Here is a 26,360-nt window from a genome sequence, read left to right on the forward strand (position 1 = left end):
TTTGTTGTTGCTTTTGTTCTATATTTTTTCAAAAAATATATGAAATATTTGTATGTGTGTATATATGAATAAAAATATCTGCATTGGTGATTTCTTGGGAGTTTTTCATGTTGTTGTTTTTATTGTTGTTGTTGCTATTTCTTTCTGGAATGTATATGTTCAGCATTTTCTGTTGTTTCTATCGTTTGTCGTATTGGCCAGAGCATCTAAAAATTCCGTTTGGAATTATTTTTGAACGTACTCCGTTCGTTTGTCAGTATTTAATTCTTTGTTTGTCGTTTATCGCAACATGTTTCTCAATTTCGATTTAAAATCCATTTGATCGTTTGACTCTGTTTTTTATATGCAAAAAAAAAACAATCGTTTTTTGGGATGTGTGTGCGCTATAGTTTTAGGTGAATCATCATTGTTGCATTTCATATGCAAGCAGTTGGTTGATGATTGTGTGTTCCGATAATACTCTGGATATTAAATTCGCTCGTGCGGACACGAACGAACTGAACCAATTCTATTGATGGCTCTTGCTCAACAAATGCGAATTGAATTCGTAGACATTGTTCAATTGTTCGCCGCATATATTGCACTTCCATGGGTTGCTCTCGCTGTGACAACCTTTATGCAAGAAATAGAGGGTTTGATCGGGAAATTCAATACCACAAAATAGGCACTGAAGCATCCGTTTGCCTCGATGGCCACTCGATACTGCGGCCAACAAAAGTTCGGTCTCCGATGTGCCCGTCGATGTGATTGCACCGTTTGATGTTGTTGCCACCGCTGCCAATGGACTCCGTGACGTTGTTCCGTTATAAGAGCCTTCAAAAGGAATATGTCATTGAATTTTTTGAGGGAAAAAATCGATTAAATTTACCAAAAATAACGGGCATGACGTCCACAATACTCACCAGACGATGTTGTGGTCGATTCCGTAGTGACAGTAATTGAGGAATTGGACAACAAATGTTGGCTGATTGCATTCATCGTATTTGCAATGGACGATGCACTGCTGCCAATTTTACTGAACGACATCGACGATGATGTATTTTGAGTTGAGGCTGTGCTGGATGTAGTCGAACTATTTGCGCTGCTACTGTTTGTTCCATTGCTAGTGCTTTCGCTATTTCCATTGGCATTGTTATTGTTTCGAGATGCACGGTTGCTTGCCCGCGCCGATATTCGCCTTTTCAAATCTTCACGTAATAGCGATTTCAAAGGAGACACCTAAATACGATTTACCAGCGTTTCATATAGTAAATGACAAGAATAAGACAATTCACAGATTTGGAATATAATTACTTTGATTAAAGAGGTCAGGCTCGATGAAGACGCTGCACTGGATTCTACGGAATTGGTTGTAATGGAGTTCATATTTTGCATTGATGATGATTGCTGATCAACACACTGACGCGATGATTTCGACATACTTTCATAGTCATCACAACCGGGCTCCTGAACATTATGAACACATAACACATTTTTAATACGTCTTTTTTTTGCTAGCATGAGAAGATGGAATTTTTTTTTTGTAAATACACAAACCTGTTTAATTGGTATAAGACTAATCGATGGCGTGATTTGTCCATCATGAAGCAAACTTTGACGCGAGCTTTGTAAAGCACTACTAATCAATGATTGGGAGCTGGTTGGCGCATTGGAATCAGCCGAATGCGGTGATGGTGAGCCGCCATTCAAAGGTCGGTTCATTGTCGATGGACACGCTTGAATTTCGAGTGCTGAACTTATGCTCGCTGGAATGGGCTCCGACTGTACAAAAATATACAGAAAATGTTGCTAGAATTTATATTTCAGAAAATTAAAAGAAAAATACAATTACTTTGAAGTTTTCGTTATCCGCCATGGATATTTCGACATGCGGTGTCAAGAAATGCATGGGAGGCGTTCCATTTTCAGCTGATCGCAATGAATCCTACGAAATAAACAGAAGAAACATTCATTTTCCCTTACCTCAGCCGTTAAATGTGCACAGTAAGCTCTAACCTGTAACGAGTCTCCACTATCACTGTAAGCGGCGACACTGTTACTGTTGTTATTGGCGAGAGAGAGTGCTGAATTGCTGTTGGCAGCAGCAGCAGCTGCTGCCGCTGCCAGAGCAATTGACGGCAAATAGCTGCTCGCATTTGAGGCGTCTAAAGCGAGTAGAAGCGACGATGGTGCATTTGGACCGGGATTGTCAAGATCGATGCCATGACGATTGAAAAAGTGAATTCGCAACGATTTCATGGTGCCCGCTCGATAATTACAAAGCGGACAGGTTTTGACGAGATCATTTTGGCCGACATGTTCATTTTGGAAATGGGCTCGCATTGCGATTTGCCGTTGAAATCCACGATTACAAATCGGACAATGATACGGAAGTGTTTTTGTGTGCGTTGTAAAATGTTCAGCGAGATGATCTTTGCGAAAGAATCGCTTCTGACAAACGCGACATTCGTACGGCTTGACGCCGGTGTGTCGCATTTTATGCCTTCGCATATTGGCTCCCTACATTCAAAAATTGATACGAATTATTAAATTGGAATTACGGACATACTGACTGTGTGTTTGTCTGGCATTGGATACTTACATTCGAAAATTTCATATTACAAACATCACATTCAAATAGTTTCCTCTGCGCCACATTACCATTGTTACCATCCGTATTTTGCTTCAGCTGCAAACTGTTGAACGATTTCAAAGATATTTTCAATTGCAACGATTAGTAAGCATTGCGTTCACTATGTATGTGTGTGTGCATGTGTCCACGCAAAGAATGAACACAGACAGAATGTTATTGACAAATTTATTCACCTGCTACTGTCGCTGTTCATGTTGATGGTTGACGATGAGGCCGCCACCGATGTGCTATCCATAACCGATTGTGTTGCATCCTCAGTGATGCCACTATCGGTGCTTGCGTTTGTCACATCCATTGGATATTGCTGCCGACTAGAACCGCTGTTTGCATCGCCTCGACACTGAGCCACGTGTACCAACAACAGCGCATGCGATATCGTTTCAAAGTTATCACATCGATCGCATTTTAATGTATCTAAATTAAAAAGCTCTTATCAATATCTTCATCCTGCTTGAGCATTTCACAAACGTGAGCCACAACTCGGTACACTTACTGAATTTCCCGTCCAAATTCGATGCACTATCGCCCAGCAAGCCGCTTGAAGTAGTTGTCGTTGCAGCTGACACATGATTAATGCTATTTGTATTGTTGCCGTTGTTGTTTGTGTTGTTGTTGTTGCTATCACTACAAAAATTGTATTTGATTCGTTGTTTATCAGTGAGTTGAAAACGTATATTGGTTTTTAATTCAATTGCAATTCAAGAACTGAGATTTCGCACCAAAGTGATTAGTTTTGTACATATGGAAAACAAAACAGGCTCTAAATTTTTAAAGACATCTCTTTCACTTAATCTGATGAACGTGGCTGTGTCTCTATTTGAAGCAAAATAGATTTACCTGTTATGATTTGAGTTATTGTTGTGGACGCCTTCTAGGTCACAGTCGGTGTCTTCGTTGTTGTTGTTGTTGTTGTTGTTGTTATTGATCTTATTTGTGATCGAGCTTTTTCGATGGTTGATGATGCTGCTCAACGAGGACTCGAGTATGAATCCGGAGCCACCAGATGATGCTGTACAGTCTGGTTCACTCGACATTTTTTTGGAATCGTTGCGAATTTTCGATGTCACTATTCGTGACGATCGTCGTACCGTTTGGCTATCAATTTTTATTTCTTTTTTAAATTATTATATCGGTGTAAATAGATTAGTCCGATGTTTTGTCGGTCGATTTCCAGCTCAATGTCGGTTCTCTCGTTGGCTGCAAATCGCTACAAATATCGGCGTTTCAAAAAATTGTCCGTTTATCGTGAAAACCTGCAGAAAATGAGTTGTATGATTAGAGGCCCGACGAGAAATTTGCGGTAAAATAGGTGTACGCCGACACTCCGTCGCATATCCGCGGATACTCGCAATGCGAATAGGAATCCACAATAAAAGTTGCCGCAAAATGTTATCGCTGAATACCCTGCGACTATTCGCGCTGCGAACAACAGTACAGTTCCAACCTGAAGTTGGCTGCGCATGACATTTCAGAGTATTCGCAGGGTACTCGCCAACTATCCGCAATGCGATTATTCGCAAATTTCTTGTCGGGAGGGGGGATCAATCGCTCAATCATTATAATGCCAACAAAATGAAATGACGAAATCGACCGTTTACTATATAGACCGTAGTAGATTATTGGACATGCTATGGAATGTAGCATTTCAAATCATCGTCATCATTGAATGGAATATATTTTGTCTGGTAATTTCAATTCCAATGCATGGCGTATTTCATATAGTAATTATTCACTATGATGATTTGATTTATCCACACGGCTACAGACATTTCAAAAGAACTGTCAAATATTCGTCGCCGTTTTTTGTGCCGGAAAAAAATAAGCAAAACCGAAAAGCCGCTAGTAATGAGAGTAGAAAAAAAAATAATGCACCCACAACAACGAATCAGTATTCCATTTGCAGAATTGACGTATACCTAATGTGGCCATGATGTAAGCATTCCAAACCCAAACAGTATGAGCTTGAGCAATTCCGATGCAAAATGAACGCGCCGCAGCAATTGAACGGCAATATTGGGAAAATGCAATTGCAACGCGTATATGTGTGCTCAAGCATACGTTTTCTCTCTCTCTCTCTCTCTCTCTCTCTCTCTCTCTTCTCTTCTTGTTCAACATAATAGATGTGTATTTGCGTTTGTATGTGTATGCGTCGGGGCTCTTTCACTCAAAGCACTGTTATGTCTTTCGAAAATCTGATCTTGTTATTTGATTGCATGCAATGTGCCTACTCCTCGATGTGAGTAAACGTAAAATTTACCTGGTGCATTTCCTCAGCTTTATGTAATACAATCAATCAACATCAGTATACAAAACATGTGACTGCCATCATTTAAGCAAATGTTTTGCGATTTGAAATGTATTGACCATTTATATGTGTATATATCTTTTAAGTGATTAATTTATGCAGAAATAAGCACACACACACACACACACATGGACTGGATCTGGATGAAATGCATATCATAAATCATATGTCACAAACTAAATAGAATATATTACGACTTAAAATAATCGAATCAGTAATAACATTCGGTTCTATCCAATCGTTACGATTGATCAAAACAGAGAGAATTCCAAACGAAAGGAAAAGCAGCAACCAATACCAACGTTACCGTTGTCAAATTTTCATCGTGAATGGTTTTTCATGCGTTCTGTGTCGGTCCTCTGCTACGATCAGCACTTTGACGACACACAGTGCATATCGTTCTCGGAGTCTATTTTTAGTCCATTAGAAGAATTTCGTTATTCATTTTTCGTTGTTGTTGGTTTTTTTTTCACTTTTCGTTACGTTTTACTTGTTTGACCACAACATGTATCGATGTATGTTCCGCTTAGCACAAATTATGTTGCTTTATATCGGTGTGCTGATGTATAAAGTATATGCGACTGGTGAACAACACAACGTATATACGTAAATGGCTTCATGCATTAAGCGCATTGCGCTTAAACAGTGAAACTTGTTTAATTTAGGTCATTCAAAATCTTACTTTTCTCTATCTCTCTCTTTCGCTTGGTAACTTTTGGAATTGTACTTTTTTCTTATTCCCATCGCCGTGGCAGCGTTTTTGTTCAATTTTTTTTCTGTTTTGAGACTTTAACAGAAAGAGATGGAAAGAAGAAAAAAAATACATACGCACATCATGATCTGGACATTTTACGAATGTCGAACCACTGCACACAATCAGAACGCGAAGGAAAGCGTTTTATAGTTACTTTATGCCAGATGGCAAAAACAGATGATCTGATCACAATATTCGTTTCAAAATTTGTGCAATTTCATTGAACATCTTCCTGACATTCCAATCTAGACGATACACTTGTTGCACTGCAATATGTCGAGTGGAAAGTTCAAATAAAACGAGGAAAGACAAGAGAAACAAAATGAAATTAAAAAAAAACAATCGCCACTATTTTGGTAATGCATCAACACCAACAACCACATTGTTTCAATTGTTCTGGCAATTTCTGTTTGTAAGCAGCTGGTCAATTGGCTATCATTTTGTTAGCAAACATACACACCAATATCAAAAATGCAGCAGTTGACATTAAGTCATTTATTATTATCAGGTACACATTGAGCCAAACGACATTCTTATTCGGTGTGGACGAAGAAAAAGAACGAACAGTAAAAATTGGCGGCAGCGGCGACGACAGCACACACCTCTAATTCTATATCATTTTTCAAGCTCTTGAGCGGTTCATTCATGTGTTTTTTTTCTCCAAAGATTATGTTTTTTCTTCTTCTTCTTTCGCTGTCATGAATAGCGATTTGGATATTAATCGTTCCATACATATATGTAGTTCTTTGCGAATGTCTGTTTTTGCTTTGGCACACGCAAGCAGCGCTCGCATAAACGGTTTCGAATATGTGATCAACTATGCCGACTTATGTGGAGCACATTCTAAAAACAACTAACACGAAAACCAAATATATGGGTCGCAAACATTCTCGATTCGGTCTGATTGCTTTGACTGTGCTGCTGCTGCTATGTGTGTGCGTGTTTTGTGTGTCAGTTTTTCCTTTTTCTTAATTGTCTTTTCAAAATCTGAACAGATCAATATACAATCCGCTGTGGCTGTCCCAACTAATTGCAATGCAGCTGTTACCCTTTGGCAAGAACGACAGTTTTTTTTCTTCGCTTTTCTTCTCTTGAATCTATTTTGAACGAATGGTGACCAATGTGATTTGAGATGGTTTGTATGCTGGTAAACAAATTGTGTTTGTCTCATTTTGGCATGGCATCGGTGGTGTGTTTGTGTGGTGAGTGAGGCAAATCTTGAGCACCAAGTGTTTCCGTGTGCAAAGCAATTAAGCCACTTAATATGGTGTTGCAACATATTTTTTTTCGCAGACTGAAATTGATGAATGAAACAATGACATGTCCCACAAATCCAAGTAATTGTCATTGCACATCCACATGTGTAACCGATAAAATGAGCCCACGACTATCAACCGAACAAGAAGTCAACAGAAACAAAACGAAAACTCAAGCATTACACAAATACATAATCGCATTCAATTTCGAATGCATTTGAATATGCGTTTGATGCGTTTGTGTGTGCAATTTTTCATTTTTCATTCACTCACTCATTCATTCATTCATCCATTCATTCAGCGTAAACATTGCCTTTCTCTTGATCCCTTGGTCCAATTATTGTGTGAGTTGTGTTATACGTTCGGGAGCGTTATACAGACTGTGGCGAAATAGATTGCGCACATGACCGTTTGCCGCAAAGTGGATTTTATGCTAATTGAGTTCGACATGAAAATGCGAAATGAAAGCTTCATACTGGAGCAATTGGTGTGGTATGGTGTTTGGTGCCAGTACGCGTTTATGCTTGAATTCGGTTTCAGTTTCAGCTCGACTTTTTTTTCAGTCCAAGACAATATTTCGATAGCATTATTCACAGTTTCGGGAAATATCGTTACAAGCAGCTACGACAACTCCGTTTGCACATGTACATTTGTTACATAAAAAAGCACACACTGCGCTAATTGGAGTGATTTGCGAAACCAAAAATATACGAATGCACATTCGATTTTATATGGGGAGAGAAAGAGAGATGATGTGTGCGAACGAATAAACGAGAAATGAGCAATCTTATCGATTCCAAATTGTCAGAAAAATTGTAAATTGTAAATTGTAACGTTGGGGATTTTCAACCTGTTACCATTCGTAATTCAGTTTCTCTTCCATATGTAATTGACTATTTTGCCTCAAAAAATGAGCAACCATAATATAGAGACTTGATTTGTGGATACAAAAAGACAGCAAAATTGATGAAGGCAACACAAAAAAGTAGCAGCAGCAGCAGCAACAGAAGTCGAAATAAACAGCAGAAATGCAGGTACTTGGCATATAAATCGTTTGAGTTGTGCTTCAAATGCACTGCACAGTGCACATACATATGTATCGACGTCAGAAAGCAATAAAAAATGAGCGACGAATGAAGAAAAAAAAACTAACACACACACACACACACACTCCAAATACAAATGGCTAGGAGTACATGCTAAAAAGTGGGTCTATCAACCATTTTGTAACATTCTATTTTGTAAGAGCGAACAAACGGAGAACGCAAAAAGTGGTCGCGCTTCGATTTCGATGTTGAAAAAAATAACCAAGAAATATTTCAGCCTGTCTTTTTAGCTCGCCTCAAACATTCATTTCTGTTTCATATGGCAATTTTCCTATGACCAATTTGAATAGCGATGCATTCTTAAATGGCCATTCAATCTTGACCATTTTCAATTTTAAGCACTCAAGCACAAGCGCAAGCACAAACACACACAAAATCAAAATTGACGAAGAACATTTTTGCTCTGGTAGAGTTTTAATTCGACTTTTGTATTTGGCCGATTTTCCGGTACGTCACTGTGTACCGATCACTCGTGCACCTTACCTCAAGTTACTTGTGCTCATATAAGTCGATGGAATGCTCATTTATTCGTTATTAGAGTGTAAAATCATTCGAGATAATTAATGCCCGTGAACATGTGATCGGGGGGAAAACACCGAAACCAAAAAATTCGAAATTCTGGGTTCTGTTTTAAGATCGAGAGCAGAAAATGGAACCTATGTGTGCGCGTAGATCAGATTTTTGTTTCTCCATTCCAATTCAATTAAAAAAAAAATTTGGTAACGGGCTTTAGCTGGTTTCTCAAACACTTTTGCAGTTAACCATAGACAAAAACGGAAAACAAAAAGAGTGAAGAGAATGAGGGAAAAACGCATAAAAACGCGTGAATCACACCGCGATATAATAGATTTGATGAAAGTATGCCGTGTCATGCAGTCGAATGTCAAAAACATAAATCGCCAAAGTGTTAAAACGAGTAACTCTTGATAAAATCCGCAACACTACTAAAAACCATACAAGTTCTGAATGACAACAAATCTTTACCGCAGCAACGGGTACAATTTGTTTAAAATGAATTATGGTTTGATCCCTGATTTCACAACGAACACACACACACACACATATAGCGTCAAAAGTCGGGCGAACACTTTTTCAGATGAAATTTCAATTTGTAATGCCGAGGAACGAATATGCGGAGGCTTTCAACTTTATCTGGATGAAATCGGGTCAATGAAGTGCAGCCTTTGTTCTATAATCGTGTCGCATTTGTTTGCCGCCGCCACCACTGCCATCGCTGCTGCCATTTAAAAATTAAGTTTGAAACAACCATACGATTCAGTGAACAAACGAGGCAGAGCGAAACTGATGAAAACTGGAAACTTTCGGAATGTGGAATAAATTAGATTTTAAAGTTGCATTTCCATTTCTTCGTTGTGATTTCATCTTGAAAAGACTGTTTACTATTTTTCAATGATTGACATGTGGTCGTTTTGTGTTCCATGTTTTGTCGCGTGTTCTGCTTTGTGATAAGAACCGGAAAAAAGAAGAAATTTATGAGCATACGATAATTTCATCATCTCATTTACGTACACGCCAATAAGGTTGCCAATAGCAAATTGTGAGGCAAAGAGAAGACAAGAGAAGGAGACGAGGAGCGAGCGAGAAAGAGAATAGCGAATTACTTGAATTGTGGCGTTGACTTTGCACGACGTGCTATATGGATATATGGATTGCACCATTGATTTTGTCAAATCGATTCTATTATACACAAACACCCCGCTAAACGAAATGAAACACATAAAAAAGAGAACGAAAAAGAAGAGCAGTGCTACGAGAAAAACTGAACCAGATTGCGGAATGTAAGGAAAGCAAATCGACAGAGAGGAAAAAAAATTGTTTCAATTCTTGTGCAGAGTTAGAGAGAAGGGAGGGAGAGAGCAAGAACGATGAAAAGGAGAGCACTGGAACAAACAAATTTGCCTTCAACTTCTTACAATCAAGCGAATGCACAAAGAGCGATTTTGCTTTTCTTTTTCAATTTGCCCCAATTTGTTCCATTGAATGAATAACATTCTATGCTACACAAATACAGCCAAACACACGCTTATCAACTGACAAACCAAGAAGAAATGAAAAAAAAGAGTGAGGCGCACAGTTTGGTTTATGGCATGAAAGTGTCTCTATGTGTAGTATACCGCTCCGAAGTGAGCGCTGCAGCTCTAATTTTTACACACACTGCAATTACGTGCGCCGTGCAAATGTGTGCGCTCAATATGCATGCATGAGCTAGATACGGTTTGTGGCCGAACTCAGTTACTCAAACGCACACACTATATTACAACGCAAGGCATGGCACGGTGCAGCATAGCAAGGCAGCAATGCATAACAGCACAAAAATCAATCTTACACGTCTTCCCTTTCTGTTTTTTTCTTCTTCTTCTGTTTTTTATTTGTCTCTTCCTCCTCTTCCCATTAATTCGAACGGAATAATTTGTGGAAGAAAATGAATATTACGATGACGATGACAGTGTCATTCGCTATGATGACGACAGTGATTACAATTACGGCTACGATTGTGATCGTCAACATGATGGTTCTCGGTCTTTGCTTCTTTCTCTTTTGCTCGTTTGCGCTACTACGCCGCGGCTGCTGCTGTTGCTGCCGCTGCTCATCTGTGCAATACCAGATCATTCAAACCATTTGGCATGAATGTTGCACTGCTCATGCCGCCAGTTTACTCTATTAATTTTTTTGTTTGTCTTCGAGCTCGCTTCGCATCATCTCACAAACTGGATGACCAGCATGTTAACGTCTTTTTCGTACTCGCTCTCTGATTACAGTAAGCGCCTATCGGATCTCATTCCATTTACCCGTATTCGATGTCAGAAGAGAAAGCGCCAAACCAAACATGTTTCCGTAATTTTTGGGCCACGATCTAAAAATTCATCCCATTACATTGTTAATCGCTTGACATTATCACAAAACTGAACGTGTTTCATTTTTTCTTTTTCAATCAATTATCTTAACTTTTTGGCAAAAGTGTATTTGATTCCATTTTCCATTGTCATCGCAATTCATAACATCAAACCGATACATCAATAAAAAAGAAAAGATTTTCTGGGCTCACTCAGACAATGACGAAACGAACATTTCATCAAAACGAATTTTTATGTAGTCACTGAATATTTGCTATTTATTTTTTCGGTCGCAACTACAATTTTGGAGCTTACGGTCTTTCGAAACGGTGAAGTCATTGATCTGATAATTCGCATTAACGTTTTGCTTACCGTTCAAGAATTAGCTACGTTTCGTTTCGCATTTGGCATATTTTTCTGCTTCCCGAACTGAACGTTCCAATGATTTCTTTGCTTTTAATTTTGTAATTTATACAACTGTTGACAATTTCTTATGACTGCCACGGCCCATTCTCAAATCACTCAAATCTTGCACATTACGGCCACTTTGTATCTTTTAAGGTAAAAAAGATGATCTAAACCAATCACACATACATATAGACATAGAAAAAGAGCGAACAATTAGTCTGTGTACGGTTCACTGCAAATCAAAGTAGACCGAATTTTCTTTTGGCAATTTATGGTTGACATCAATGCGAAATTAAAGTCAAATTCACGTGAATTGGGACAGGGTGTGAATTTCCAACATGCACTTGACTTAAATATGATCTATGCGCGAATTTCACATTCTCTGTGTCTCTTTCATTCGGAACCCGATATTCGAAATCAAGTGGCAAATAAAGAAACCAGATTATCAGTTTCATAACGAAAACGCAACGACAATCTCGGCACTCGCACTCGCGCGCACACGCTACCGTGAGCGCGTGCATAGTGTGAACGAACGAGTCGATAAAGACAGATAATATGAACCGTAGTAACGAATCTGGCGTCCACGCAATAAAACGAGGAGAAAACACACTGAAATTAGGTAATTGGGTTATTGTTATAAAAATGTATTTTAAGTTGGAAATCTCTTTTGGATCTGACGAACTCTTCGGTGCATGTGTGTGTGCAATGTGCATGTGGTGCTCGAAGCACAGATTAATATGAATGAGAGCACACTGAACTGAAAAGCAAAAATGAAATACAACAACAGCAACAGCGGCAAAGTGGAAATAGAGTATGCGATGCGGTTCACATTGTGTGCGAATGAACACGGTGTCTGTGTGTGGTTGCATATTGAAAGTGCCTTCAAAGCGAGGTCGGGAACAATGTTCCAAAAATGTCAACACGTTGGACACAAAGGAAGACGAAAGAAGACGAAAAAAGAACCTCGATGGGAAACTCATATTTTCAAATCAATCAATGGGACGAAGTATATTGTGTTGTGAACAGGCCGAAGGACAATCAATATGCATGGGCAATAATGCTATTGCGATATTGTGGATAACACCATGACAAAGAAGTCGAAACATGGTTGAGCACGTGCAGTGCAATGAACACAGATTGTAGATACTGAATGAACGGCATGCAACGGCATGCAGTGTATCATTGATGCGTAGGTTCAGTCAATATCAGCTTGAAACAAGCATGTGCATCATTTTTTACGCGGTAGACATTGATGGAGCGAGCACACACATACGCATTTACATTCATACACTGAAAGGGGAATGCGGTTCCTCTTCTTTGACTGGCGTCATCGATGTCTTCGTTCGATGCGATGTTTAATGTATGCGTACCGGTAGTTGATTTTCCCTCTCTCACACTCCCATTTTCTCTCTCAGCCGAGTCAGTGGCTTTGGTATGCCGACGACGACGACGACTTTGTTTCTTACTTCTTCCTATTCTTCTTTCTTTCTCTCTCGATTTCTTTGATAAATGAATCGAAACAAAAGTGGGAATATAGGTCTTTTTCGTATTTGCTCATAATAATCTGAAAGTATGTAAATTCGTCGACTTGCTATGCTTTAGTGTGGCGATGACTTATATATGACACGATATTGAATCGATCATCATTATTCTTTTTCTGCATATAAGAGTATGTATACACATGTGGGTTAATGTTTGACCAAATTATAATTTTCGCCATATGTTTATGCTCCGTTTAGAAATGTGGATCTCGTTCAATGATTTATGCTGGGCTGGCCAGTGTATCGATCTTGCATTGTGTGTGTGTGCGCGCACTAAACCAGCCAACTGAATTTGCTAAGTGATCATGACAAAGTGGAGAAGTAATAATGAGCCAATTGGCGGATGCTTAATTGGTCGCCTGATTTCACTACTGGACCCATTATTCTTTCTCTCCATATCGAAATGGAAGTGATACGGTACCGTTCTCAGTGTGCATACAAGTACGATTGATCTAAATAAAGCAACATCATTCATATGGCATTGAAAATAACGTGCGAAATGTGACATGTATTCGGGTCTGCGTGTTTATCTACACACATTGCTGTTTCTTCTTTTTCTTCTTCTTCTTCAATTCTTTGTCATTCATTATACTCTTTACACATAGCCTAATGATGACCATAAGTAGGTTTCATATCTGCTATAAAGTTCTCGTTTCACGAGCACGTATGTTTTTTGTTGTTTCTCTATTCGTTGCTCGACATCATCAACGGCATTGATAGACTGACAGCAACAATAGACAAACAAAAAGCCGAAAAATATGGCAAATTATTTCGTTTTTTTCACTTCACTTTTCTATTCGTTTCTTTTTTTGTTTTTGACACAATTTTTTCTTCGACAAATGAAATGTGTGTTGCCCACTATCAAATCAGCGTGTCACAGATTTATTTCATTTTGTTATTGACTTTGTATAGTCTCATTCCAGACAAACCGTTTGATATTGGGATCGATTAACTAATTGATATTTTCTTGTTTTTTTTTCTCTTTTCTTTTTTTGCGAAAAAAAACAAATGCAAAAATTTTAACAACTTTCAACATAGATGCATGCAAAACTTACGAACTCCAATGCATATTGCATATATCATTTGGTTACGTGAGCTGTGGTTATTGTGGTATCTTACATACATATACCATGGTATATATATATATTCTATTTTTAGTTGTTTGGGATTATTATGAGCTGCTAAGTTACTTCATGTCTTTGAACATCTTCGTTCAACCTTTTCCTCCACGTAATTCAACGTTGCAATAATAACTTTTGGTCTAATTAATAATTTCACGAATGTGTTGCTCTTTTCTCACACATAAGCACCGAAAGTCGTCCCGACGAATAATAGGTACATTTTTTGTTGTATGCATATACATATGATTCACAACGTTGCAAGCATGCTCATCGCTACCCAGTAATTATCAATTACATAAACTCACTCAATAGCATAATTAACAAAACCACGTTCTTTTTTCTATCTCTTTCTTTCTCTCTCTCCCTCTCCCTCTCCCTCTCCCTCTCTTTTGTCTATTTTTTACAAAGCACACAATTCATTTGTTATTCGCTTTGAAGTGAATAAAGACCAGTCTAAACTGTAAAAAAACTACCGTCGGATTGTTATAAATATTTCGATATGAACCAATTATTTTAAATCGTCCATATACTATCTCAGTCGAAGTTTTCCATTCGACGATTATTTGTTGAAATGCTTTCGTTTCGGATTGATTCTTGCTTTGTCTTTTTGCTTGTCAGTATTTTTGCTTTCTATTCATACTGACGAAGAAGAAAAAAACATGAAAGAAAAAGAACGTATATAAACAAGAAGTGGGCATTGTTCTTCATCGATTATTTTCTTGCTTCACTGACCATTTCATCTGTATTTTTTATGTTTGATGTGAAAGATTAATAGATTTGAGCACACAAATCCAGATGACGGTTATGTCCACCGCTGCAGCAAAGATATCAAGTATGAAAAGTCAATTTTTTATTTGGAGATGGCTTCCAAGCTGGAAATATGTCGGACGAGATGAAATTTGTCTTCATATTGGTCGGTTTGTTCGGATTCAGATTTCTCTGTGTGATAGATATTACACGGCTGACTTATGACATCAATTGAATGATGATTGAAAGTCGTCGCATGTCGTGTGAGCCGAAGCGAACATTCCACGAATTCAATTTGATATTGAGAACAAAGTCATGATTATTTCTCCGAATTATTCATTGCTAGACGAAAAAAAAGAATAATTCTTTCCTAATCTGGGTGTCGAACACGTGTCGCAAACGTGACACATCTTTACATCTTGTATGGAAGCACAAATTAAGTGAAAATTACAGGCCGGAACAAAAGGAAAAACTTTCCGACTTCATTCTCTCTCTCTCTCTCTCTCTCTCTCTCTCCATATCACTCTCTCTTTCTATATTTATCTGTCTATCTTTAACTCTCATCATCATCATCACATCACAGTCGAAAATTATTGCTTCAAAATCGATTGATTGCATGAAAAGTGTGCGTGATTCAAAAAATTGATGGCAAACAAAGTGGATAGTCAATATTTGGGAATATTGCGCCTAACTCAATCCATCCAACCAAATATGTGTTGGAAATTTTTATTTAAAAAAAAAAAGTTCCCATTCCCATCGAAATTGAGAGCGAGGGACATGTCAAGGCGAAATAAATAAGTGTATGTGCTTTTCTCTCTCTCTTTCACTCTCTCTCTTTATTTTTTGTTTCATTTTTTTTTGTTCTGACAACACGACAATTGAGGCGATCTATTTTCGGTATTGTGACTTTGCTGTTGCCGACGCAATAATATCCCCATTGAATGGAGAAAACGAGAGATCCTTATTTGATTACACATTATCGAGGCCATTCCTCGTTATCACTGACTAATTGAACGAATGTGAATATACGCTGGGAAAACACGGGTGACACTTGCAATCGTTACGTTTTGTTGCTATAGTTTTCAATTTTAATTAAAAGAAAAGGATAATGAAGACCAAAACGAATGAACGTTTGTTCAAACGAACGAACGAACGAGCAAGCGAGAGATCTTATGGACGCTGAATTTTCGCCCCGGTATCTTGCTGTCTATTCGAGAAAATATGCGGGAGCCAGTATTATGAGCATTATTGTGTATTACATAAAATGTACACAATCACACGCTTTGTACCGCATTCGTAAACTCTTGGAACTCGCTACTCAGTAACCCACCCTGAAACCATATATTCAACGGGGAGTAGCTATTTACTCATGAAACCCATAAAGTTTTGCTCATTTTAAATATATATGGAAGATATATACATATACGAATATGTTTATATACGTGCATGGGTTCACACACATTTGACTCCAAAGTATTTATTATATAAAGCGACGACATACAGCAATATAGCAGATTTTGCTGCTGATTTTCAATTCAACACTCAAATTCTGTAGACCATTGTTGGCCAGGCGATGATAATTTCATATACATATGAATGAGGATATACGGAGAAAGTAATAAAATATGTAGCTTACATGAATTCAGTATGTACTGTAATTTCGAGTCGGCGACCCTGTTGTTAAGCTCCAAGGATATACTTGCATGTGTATGTCTGCGTTTTGACAAAGCGAGCAGTATGTGTGTGAGCAGGAAATTCGGTTTAAATTTTTCAAAAAAAGGGCGTACATTTTTCCTTTTTCGAACCGAATTCATCATCGACGGATGTATGTTGAGTGCGTTATTTGCCGGATTTTCTGCTGCTTCCCATACGCGTTGGTGACATAATTGAATGTATGTTAGAGAGTTACTAAAGAACGGTTCGATTTAATCAGCTGGGAGTCAATTAAAGATACTCACAAGGCGCACACACGTATACACCAATTACATTAGAAGCCAAGAGATATCGACGGAATGATATGCGCACATACACACACACATATATGTATATGTACTGGATGAAAAATAGTTCGACTTCGCCGTCTGAACTTAGTTTGGTTATATATTTCGATGAAGAAAAAAAAACGGAAAAAAGTAGTAGTTAATGACTCTGATTTCGTTCGTATCGCCGATTTTGCCTAATTTTGTTATTTTTTCCCTTTCTATTCGTTGAATGTCTGCCGAACTTTATGACCAACCCGAGAGAGCCTTGGGTCATTAAGCGGCTCAGCCGGAATAAAATTTTCTGCACAACAAGTTTAGCAATGAAGAGAAAACTGAAGAGGCCAAATGAATCGTTTTAAAAAGTGGGTAGAAAAAAATGTTTTTTTATCTGTCCTTCAAACTATAGAGTCTCACGAGAGACCGGACATTTTAGCGGTTAAACGAATAACCGAGCAGGCGTGCACACATACAACTAACGTACTATACATTCCGTTTCGCTGCAATCGCCCTCAAGACGTAGTCGAGAGGTGCCCCCAATAGTATGCCGTTTCAGAATGTATTTAACCGAAAATCCGAACGACATTATTCTATCGAATTATAAGGTTCAAATCAAAATGAAAAATTTTCAGTCTTCATACAACTTCTGTATGCCGATCGATTCTCACGGAATCGAAACGTTTTTTTTTTCTTCGATTTTTTGATGAAATTTTTTTCCTGGTTTTTCATTGCATTTCTTAATCAATTGTAAAGAAAAACAAATTTTTTCCTTTTGGAATACGTTAAAAAATCATTTGAAAAAATATATATTTCAATTCAGTTGATTTCGTTCAATACAAACATTTTGCATGTGCGAAAAGGAGACGAGATGACAGCGTTCAAGTGTATGTTGAATAAGTCTGTTTCACATGCATACATATTGCAGTTCGACGGCGTGTGTATACGATTTGGGCATTTGATTATGGAAGAAACGCGATGCTGTTTGAAATGTGTGCGCGCGCGGTGTGAGTGTCTACGTTAGCTGACACCGCATTCACAGTCAATATACACACACACACACACCAAAAATACAAGGGCTGTATACTGTGAATGTTTCTTCCAACTTCAAGTGGGTTAACTTTTAATCTAAAAACAATGTACACACCATTCGTACTGCGTGAAGAGTTGATTAGTGATGTAAAATGTCCAATGTATTGTACATTACGTATGGCTGTTAAGTAAATAGCATAATTTTCACTGTGTACCCCCTGGATACTGGTTGCTCATATCGTCATACCGAACAACTGTTCGGTTCCAGTGAATATATATGAGCGTGAACTTACCTCGCCGATATCATTTCACGTTGGCCTTTCCTCTCGCTCTTTCTCTTTCTCTTTCGCTCGCATTCACTTGCTCTTCAATTAAAATAACCCAACGCATCGGTAAGATAATACCAGCCATCAAACGAAAGCGATACACGCTTCTAATGCACAAGGACACACAATTTACCATACAAACATGTACATATCATCGAAATCTGTACCATGTTTGGCTCTATAAACGCTTTTTGCTGCCTGAGATAATAAAAATTTCTAAGCACTGTAAGGCATGCGCAAGAGTCTCGTATACAGTAATTTTGCGATTTGATGATGAATACTGTACATTTCACATCTATATACAGATATTATATTATATATGTCGGCTGATACCCATAAACCGGCATCGACAACAAACACTCTCTCTGTATAAGTGGTGAGCGTAACACGAGCAATAGAATGTATATTGTAGATGTATGTGCTTTGGAAATTATATGGTTGAAACATCAACTTGATGTAACCATGCACAACAGCATTAAGTGAGGATAGCGGGCCCACGAGCGGACTTAAATGTCCTTCAAAGATGGAGATTATCATACTCTAAGATTCTTTCTCTCGTTCATTCGCTGGAAATTGCAAAAATTTCGTCAAAACAAGAATCGCGAGAAATTTTACGGTTTAAGGAATGATGTCGGGCATTGCATGCAGAATAAACGTTCAACAAATGACCAGCATATTCAAAATTCATTTCGAATTTTCTTCTGTGTTCGAAGTCAATATTAGAAGCGAGAACGCGTCCAACTTTGTAAATGAATCGATGGTATGGCTGTTGGCACACAAAATAAAACGTAGGTCGTGTGAGGAATCAAATCTGATCTATAGCTGAACATATATATATATATGTGGGGGGCAACAATAGTAGTCGTAAGGGAACCATATGAAAAGTTTGCTCTTGTTTCTAGTCGGAAAATAAAAAGCTCGAGCCATGTAATATTTGAGTATCATGCTATTATGTACGGTAATACTGTGTTCAACCTCAAGAAAAATGCGAATACCCTATCACCGAGTCAACTGTTTCTGTGCTATATACATGAATAGCTCTGTATATGTATGATATCGACATTCTTGTGTTTTCCCTTTTTCCGCACTGTTATTGTTTTTGTGCTACTGCTGTCGCTTCCCCGTGCTCTCGAACATCGCATGCCCTATGTCTGAAGCCGTTACACATGGTATAACATAATTATACATTGTATAGACGTTGAACTGTATATTTTCCCGTTTTTCCATCTACATATATAGCATAGGGCACACGATTCTATGTGAGTGTCTCCCTCCCTCCCTCTCTCTCTCTCTCTCTCTCTCGCTGTGTGTGCCTGACACTCCACACAAAGGACGGACAAACATAACCTCCAAAATGGAAAAAAAAGTGAAAAACGAAAAATGTTAGAGGAAGGTCAAGAAAGTTGTTCCCAAGCCATGTGTATGCTGTTCTGTATGTATGTAATATACGTATTCGTCTATCCTGTATGTATGACAAAGAATTTTTCGGTCGACGAAACTTTTTAAACGGGAAAAGAAACGGGCAATTTTGAGATTTCTTTTTTTTCGTCATAAAACTCTTCATTTCATTCGTGGCATTTTAATCAAGGTTTTTTTTCTCAATTTGTAGTAATTTGATTGTTTTTTTCGTGTTTTGAAATGCAATGAATCGTACTTACATTTGTTAGTTTCTCCAATCAAAGACCGGAAGAGGTTGTCAAATCGATTCGTCTGTCTACCGAATGACGACGTTAGTCTAGAAAATTAAAATTGGAACCGCACAGCCTCTGAGCCCAAAATTTCAAACCCAAAAACGCCAAATTTTCCGCAAGATCGAAAATGCGGTGTTCTAATCCTACTGCGATGTTGAAACAGAAGTTATTCCAATGGCTGTTCCGTCACACACGATGAACAAGTAGCGAAATTCCGGCTTTTTTCGTTGTCCTATCATTCATTTGAAACCTGCACACATTGACAATTATTGCGAATTCGAATATCTCAGAGCAATTTAAGCACGAATTAGGTTTACAGATTCGGATTCGGATCCAAGAATCGGTGTCAATGAGAAAGACTGAGATGGATATGGAACACTTGTCGAATATTATAAAAAAAAATTTACTTGGCAACAACACACTCTAATTTAACCCTTGAACAACACAAAACTGTCGGCAGTAGCGAACATTGTCTATCCAATAAACAAATTACTTGTTACCAAATTTAAATTTCAACTTTTTTTTCATCAAATAACGGCCATTTATTTTACGTAACGGGAAATGTTCTGGAAACACACAATTTCAATAATATTCATCAAAAAGTTTCGTTCACACAACCGTCGCTGACTGATGCGAACTGAAGTGCTGGTTCGACTGACTGATTCGAGATAAATTCACCGAATGTTCATGAGGAATCGTTTTTTGGCTAATACAAACCCATAAATAGAGACGCGAGAGAAAAACACCGAAACCATGAGACGAAAAACTTCGATCCTACTTTGATTATGTATGGCGATGTGTGTGCATCGAATCGACGTCTTGCGCGAAATATACACAGTGATGGCAAAAAGGAAAAGTTATGTATTTGGTACACTTCTTGTTATTTTTCGTGTTTTTTTTTGTTGTTGTTGCTTTTATTCTGTATTCTTGTGCCTTGGTTTGTCGGTTGCCGTTGCTTTTGCTGTTGCGAAAACGTCTGCTTCAAATGATTAGTGTTTTACCGAAATTTACTTCAGTTGCTAACGAGGGATAAAGTGATTCAATGAAAGTTCAAACACAGTGTTCGGGAAAGCACAACGCACACGATGAATTCAACGGTGATGACTACCACGACGACGACGACGACTGCGACGGCCACAGTGAATAAATGGAAACAGACGAACCTAGACGTATACATTCATACCCCGAAACATACATACACGCAAACGCCAAACTCCATACGGTTATTTGGCATCGCAAAGAAAGGAACAACACCGAAAAATTCGGTTAGCATAGCTATGTTGTCATCATGTTAGAGCGACGTGTTCTATTTTATCAAAAATATAATAAAAGCAGCAGCAGAAGAAGAAGAAGAAGGAGACGAACATATAACACAACATTGACGGTAGCACATACACACCAATTTGGTTTCAAGTAACTCTTTCCCTATTCCGTATATGAACTTTTTTGAACAGCCGGAGAGCCGACACGAGAAATGATCGACAAGGATATTTCCATTCACTGTACATACGCATGTATGTATATTTCTCGTCCATAAATCTTTAACAGTATGTAAATGGTGCGGCGGTTTTTTCTTCTGCCGCTTTTGATTAGAAATAGCCAAAATCGGATTTGCTTCTGCCGAGCCTTGGTTCCGTCAATTCGATTGGATGCAAAAGTTTAAGCCGTTTTGTGGAGATACTCCATAATGGAATATGGCATAGACATGAACATCATCCATGGTACATAGATCGGAGTCGAAAGACCTTGTGATGTGTGTATGCAGCCGCTTCCCTTTGCTCCTATGATTCTATCTTTTATTACTTTTTTGCACTTAACAACAGGCGCACATATTTACTGAAGCCGGCCTCAAACGATGTGTACATAAGAGATCACAATCCATAATTTGTTTTCCATCGTGCAGCAAACGGCGGAGCGGCTGTATATATGAAAGCATCCCATGAGTTGGGAGTTGTCAAACATAGTAACAGCCGCCAACGATAACCACAACAGTACGAAGAGAAGTACACGCCAAATTCGTTTGAAACAAATGCACGAGCTACTGGATGAATGTTGCAATAACGTTGGCTTTCACCACTCGCCTTTTCAGAAAGATAGAGTGAAGAGTGAAGAGCGAACAGGGAATCGGAGCAAATCACATGCTATATAACTTATGTGTGGCGTGAGTCGAAAATTTGAAAATTGGTACAAATTGGGCGAGCACGTAATTTTTGAAGCAAAAAATGCGATAATTCTTTCCATAGAGAGTATGGTATAGAATGGATTGAAGAAAAACGCAAACACAATTGAAATGTGCTACACCTATCAAAAATTCAAAACTCAATTGATAACAATTTTTTGGAATCAATATGCTCGGATATGTAGCGATGGCTGGGCATTTAACCGAATAGCAACAACCAATACCAGAAACCATCGAAAAATATTCGACTGGCTCAAGCGCGCTGGTCAATAGCTGAACTTCAGAGGAAAATATTCCGTCGTCTATCGTTCAGTCTTCCATAGATGTAATGACATATTTCAGTGAAGAGTGGCGTATAACGATAGACGTTGAGAGCAAATTAACACCAATAAGAACAAAAAGGGCAGCGAGGCGGCGGCGGCAGCAATGCCGATGTAAAATTTTGCCATATTTTCTCTTACTAGTCTATATGCATATAGAAAGAGAGTACATAAATTTTAAAATGTATAACTCGGACTCAATAGATTGAGTTAACTATGTCATACACTCGCACTCTTTTCTCTCTCATTCGGTTACACACATAAACACACATACGCTCGCTCTCGCTCACTCGGCACATAAACCATACACTTGATTTTACTCTAGTTTTTTATGTTACGATTTTTTCTCTCTTTTATCGTCTACTCGGTTCTCGCTGCTTGTATCCATGTTGATTTCCATCTTTCCCTTTTTTCATGAACACTCGAGCATATTCAACTCCGGTGATAATAGATGGTAGAAAAACCACTTGAATACCGACTCCGCGTGGTGTTTGCGCTTTTTCGTGAAAAATAATAATGATGATGATGAAAATTGATTTATCAATTTAATGATTCTGGCTAATTTTTCTTCATCAAATTCCGCAGAATTCAAATCCAATTGAATTGGTCTTGGGCTGATGAGATGAAAACATGGTAAACAACTAAAACCTTGCTATCGTTTCATTGGAATTATTTTCGAGAGAAAAAAAGCTCCTTCGCACTTCGAATTGTTCTGCGAAAATATAAACAAATTATATTTCGCCTTTTATGCAAGCAACAGACAGAGTGGGAGAGGAGGGTAGAGGGAGAAAAATATCACTCAAACTACGAAACAAATGAATGTCGAAAACATCTTCATTGTGTTAGATTATGGAAATGGGTTAACGCGTTATTCGCAATGATGCATGCAAATGTGTAACAATCACTCGTTTTGTTTGCAACTAATGTCATTGGTGTTGTGCATCTTTTTGGATTTCTCGTCCCATGCGCTATGTATGTATAGACAGTTACAGATGTGTGCATAGTGCACGCTTTGCCCAATGTGCTTCTTTCTATTTCATTACTTTGTGATTTGCAAGCGAAATGACTTTGCCCAAAAGTTTCATTGGATTGCATTACGTGAAGCTTGCTTTCGTTGCACATGAGCGTCACACAGTTACATGTCCCCATAAAAATTGCACATATGATTTCCCGTGTGTGTCACCTTATTTCAGCTTGTTGTTTTTTTTTTGCTGTCCGCTTGCGTTGTTTGGTTGCGATACACGCGTTGTTTGTTTCCTCTGTGCATTCCTGTTGTTGTTGTTGTTGTTGCTACCGTTGCTGTTCTCTATTTATAGTTAATAGTGTGCTTGTGTGCATATTTTCCATTCAGTGTTTTATCACACTGCATTTAGCCCAAACCAAACAAACCAACAGGAATTAGATCACTTACGAACGAATGAACCACTTTGCGGTTGAACTGAAGCTTCGCTTTGGCTTTCCTTTTTTTTCATTCTCAAATTGATTAAAGTGTATTTTCAGTTGAGCCAATTGATGTTTTCACATTTTTTGTATGACGGAAATCGGCTTGTTATGCATTTAAAAAAAAAAAGCAATAATGATTTTATTTTTGTAACCATTTTGTGTTTTATGCTCCGTGTTATACCATTTCTAATCATCTCAATGCGATCTTTATCGTGGCAATTTTCGACCACAGAGAAAAAAAAATTCACAATAATACCGTAAACGTCTCTTCTATTTAGTCGGCATATGCAAACTTATATGGATTTTATGGCCACTACTCAACTTATTGAGCGATGTGTGTTAGAAAGTTGGAATAATCTGTCGTTGAGATGGTTTATATTTTGTACGTGCGCTTTGCATTTATGTGTTTATTTCCCCATTTTGTCTCTTCTACGTTTTTTTCAGTTTTGTTTTTGTCTCAAAAACATTTTGGTCACTTTCTTTGCATGATTGGATTCAACATTTTTATCGTCGTGTTCAAAATAGTAGATGACGAAATAAAAAAAAAAAGCCAAACGAAAGAAAACGAGAAACAGCCCAATTCAGCGAAATAAAAGAAATATCAAATATAGGTCAAGTGCCAAATGAAAGTCTGCATTTAAAGTGAGTGCGATGGTCGGTGGGCAAGTGTTCATAACACATCTCTCTTTGTTCATCGAAACAATCAGTTCGCGGAATCGATCAAGAAGCAAAAAAAACGGCCATCACAAACGTAAAAACAGAAAATTGGGAAATTGTCATAATAATTTTGGTATAGGTTTCGGATAATTCCAACGTTACCTTTTCGGCATACAACACATTTATGACAAACTCTTCATGTAGCTGCTCTTATACGTATTATTATTTCCATCGAATAAAAAAAATGGTTATGTATCACAGATATTTTAATTTTTTTCTATTTTTCCTATGCTTTTCTTTCTCTTTCGCTCTTTTTTCAATTTTGCATTTATATTTCAGCAGCAAAATGAACGTATAGTAACAAATGTATGAAAATTTCCTTTGGAACACTCAGTCGCTGCAGCACATGCAATACATTTTTTTTCCAACGGCACCAAAATCGAACAAACTCACAAGTTCACTTTTTTAATGAAGAAACTGATTTATCTTCGTGCCAATTTTATTCACTCAAATGAACTTAATACACAAAATTAGTTTTAACGCATTTATGTAATGCAATTCACTTTTTTTCGATTTTTGGATTATTTATTTTTCTCTAAACAAAAATACGGAGCAAAACGTGAAATTTGAATTTATTCCATGATAATTATTTCACATGTGGAAATTGCAGTAAATTTCCCGTAACGGATGAATCGTTGTTTAAACGCAAAAGAAAAAAACAAAAAAAAACGTACTACAACTTTGATTTTCCTTTTAAAAAAATGATAACACACAGGATAAACAAGAGACAAAAAAAAAACGAAAAACAGTTTTCAAATCAAAAGTGAGTCGCGCGAACGAACCAACGTTTATTTTTTCTTTCGAACAGAAGCGCCAACGACAAGAAGAACTGAACCGAAGTCGGAGGTTTTTGAAATAAAATCAAAACCAAAATCAAAACATAAAACAGAGAGAAGAGAAGAAAACAATGTGGGCTCAGTGGCGAGATTGTTTTCTTCTTATTCGGGGTCTGTTGTGTGTGTTCTACACACGACGTCAAAACTTATACTCGTGCATATGGTATACGAAAAGACGAAATTATATACACCGTTTCGCGCGCTAGCACTTGCTACGTGTTGGTCCAAATTCAGTTCTATTCTGAATCGAATTCGTTTCATGTGTATCGACATGCCGCAACTGCATCGTGAGTGGCAATGTGTATGGGCTCACTTGCTCGTTCGTTCGCTCACTCTATCTCCCTCTCTAGCTCTCTCTAACTTACATCCACCAGAAAGAGTCGCGCGCGTTGTCGATGAACAACAACACTATGGAGTTGGGCTCTCTGCGAATAGCCATGGCTTTCGTCGTGTACTTGCCTTCATTGAAATTTTGCTTTTCACTCATTCGTTTCGAATATATATTTGCACACACAATCAAAGCAAGTTCCATACAAAAAAAAGAAAACTATACATACATAAAATACGTTCGCATTGTGTGCACACCACAAAGCAGCACACGGGGAGCGAAAGAGAACGACAAAATGAAATCTGAGGAAAAAAAGCACAGCGCGAGTAATAATGAAAAATATGTATCCATACGCTGTGGACAATAAAACACCAACAAGAAAAAAGCACACATAAGAAAATGCGGTGAAAGCAATGTATGTAGAAGATTGGAATCACATCCAACCGACGACATGATACACATTTCGCTCAATGAATTGGAGTGAATGCGGTGTGTCACTGTGTTTGTATGTCGTTGCACTAGAATAAGTTTCTCTTTCTCTTTCTCCAGCTCCATATTGATACTCGTTCCAAGCATGACAATTTTGCTGCTCTGCACTCTATCAGAACGGATTCACGGCATTTCAAAACAATGTTGCTGCATTCCATTTGAAATGTGTGGAATGAGCGCGTGCGATACTTCAACAATTACCAATTACCACCAATGTTGAACTTTTACCCATGTCACACATTTTCTACATCTTATCTTAGAGACAATGTCATCCAACACTTGTCATTATTGCATACAA

General features: G+C 38.0%; 1 protein-coding gene across 6 annotated transcripts; it reads right to left on the reverse strand.

The window, feature by feature from the left end:
- LOC129575178 (protein sister of odd and bowel) lies at positions 1-25,504 on the reverse strand. Of its 6 annotated transcripts, none has more exons than XM_055458193.1 (13): positions 25,437-25,504; positions 24,512-24,944; positions 19,718-20,000; positions 3,470-3,885; positions 3,126-3,256; positions 2,806-3,046; positions 2,582-2,675; positions 1,996-2,499; positions 1,832-1,924; positions 1,537-1,761; positions 1,294-1,446; positions 903-1,218; positions 1-813 (listed from the first exon to the last, which is right to left on the reverse strand). In XM_055458193.1, exons 4-13 carry the CDS (start codon positions 3,664-3,666, stop codon positions 509-511), a joined length of 2,259 nt encoding a protein of 752 aa, XP_055314168.1. In that variant the 5' UTR covers positions 3,667-3,885; positions 19,718-20,000; positions 24,512-24,944; positions 25,437-25,504; the 3' UTR covers positions 1-508. The 6 variants fall into 6 exon arrangements, with proteins under 6 accessions (XP_055314168.1, XP_055314165.1, XP_055314163.1 ...); XM_055458190.1 differs by having other exon boundaries at positions 25,192-25,504; XM_055458188.1 differs by having other exon boundaries at positions 25,084-25,504.
- Positions 25,505-26,360: the final 856 nt, after the last annotated feature.

The sequence above is a fragment of the Sitodiplosis mosellana genome, unplaced genomic scaffold (genome assembly GCF_009176505.1).
Source record: "Sitodiplosis mosellana isolate CC-2019 unplaced genomic scaffold, AAFC_SMos_1.0 Smas_scaffold_6166, whole genome shotgun sequence".
In the NCBI taxonomy this organism is placed as follows: Eukaryota; Metazoa; Arthropoda; class Insecta; order Diptera; family Cecidomyiidae; genus Sitodiplosis; species Sitodiplosis mosellana.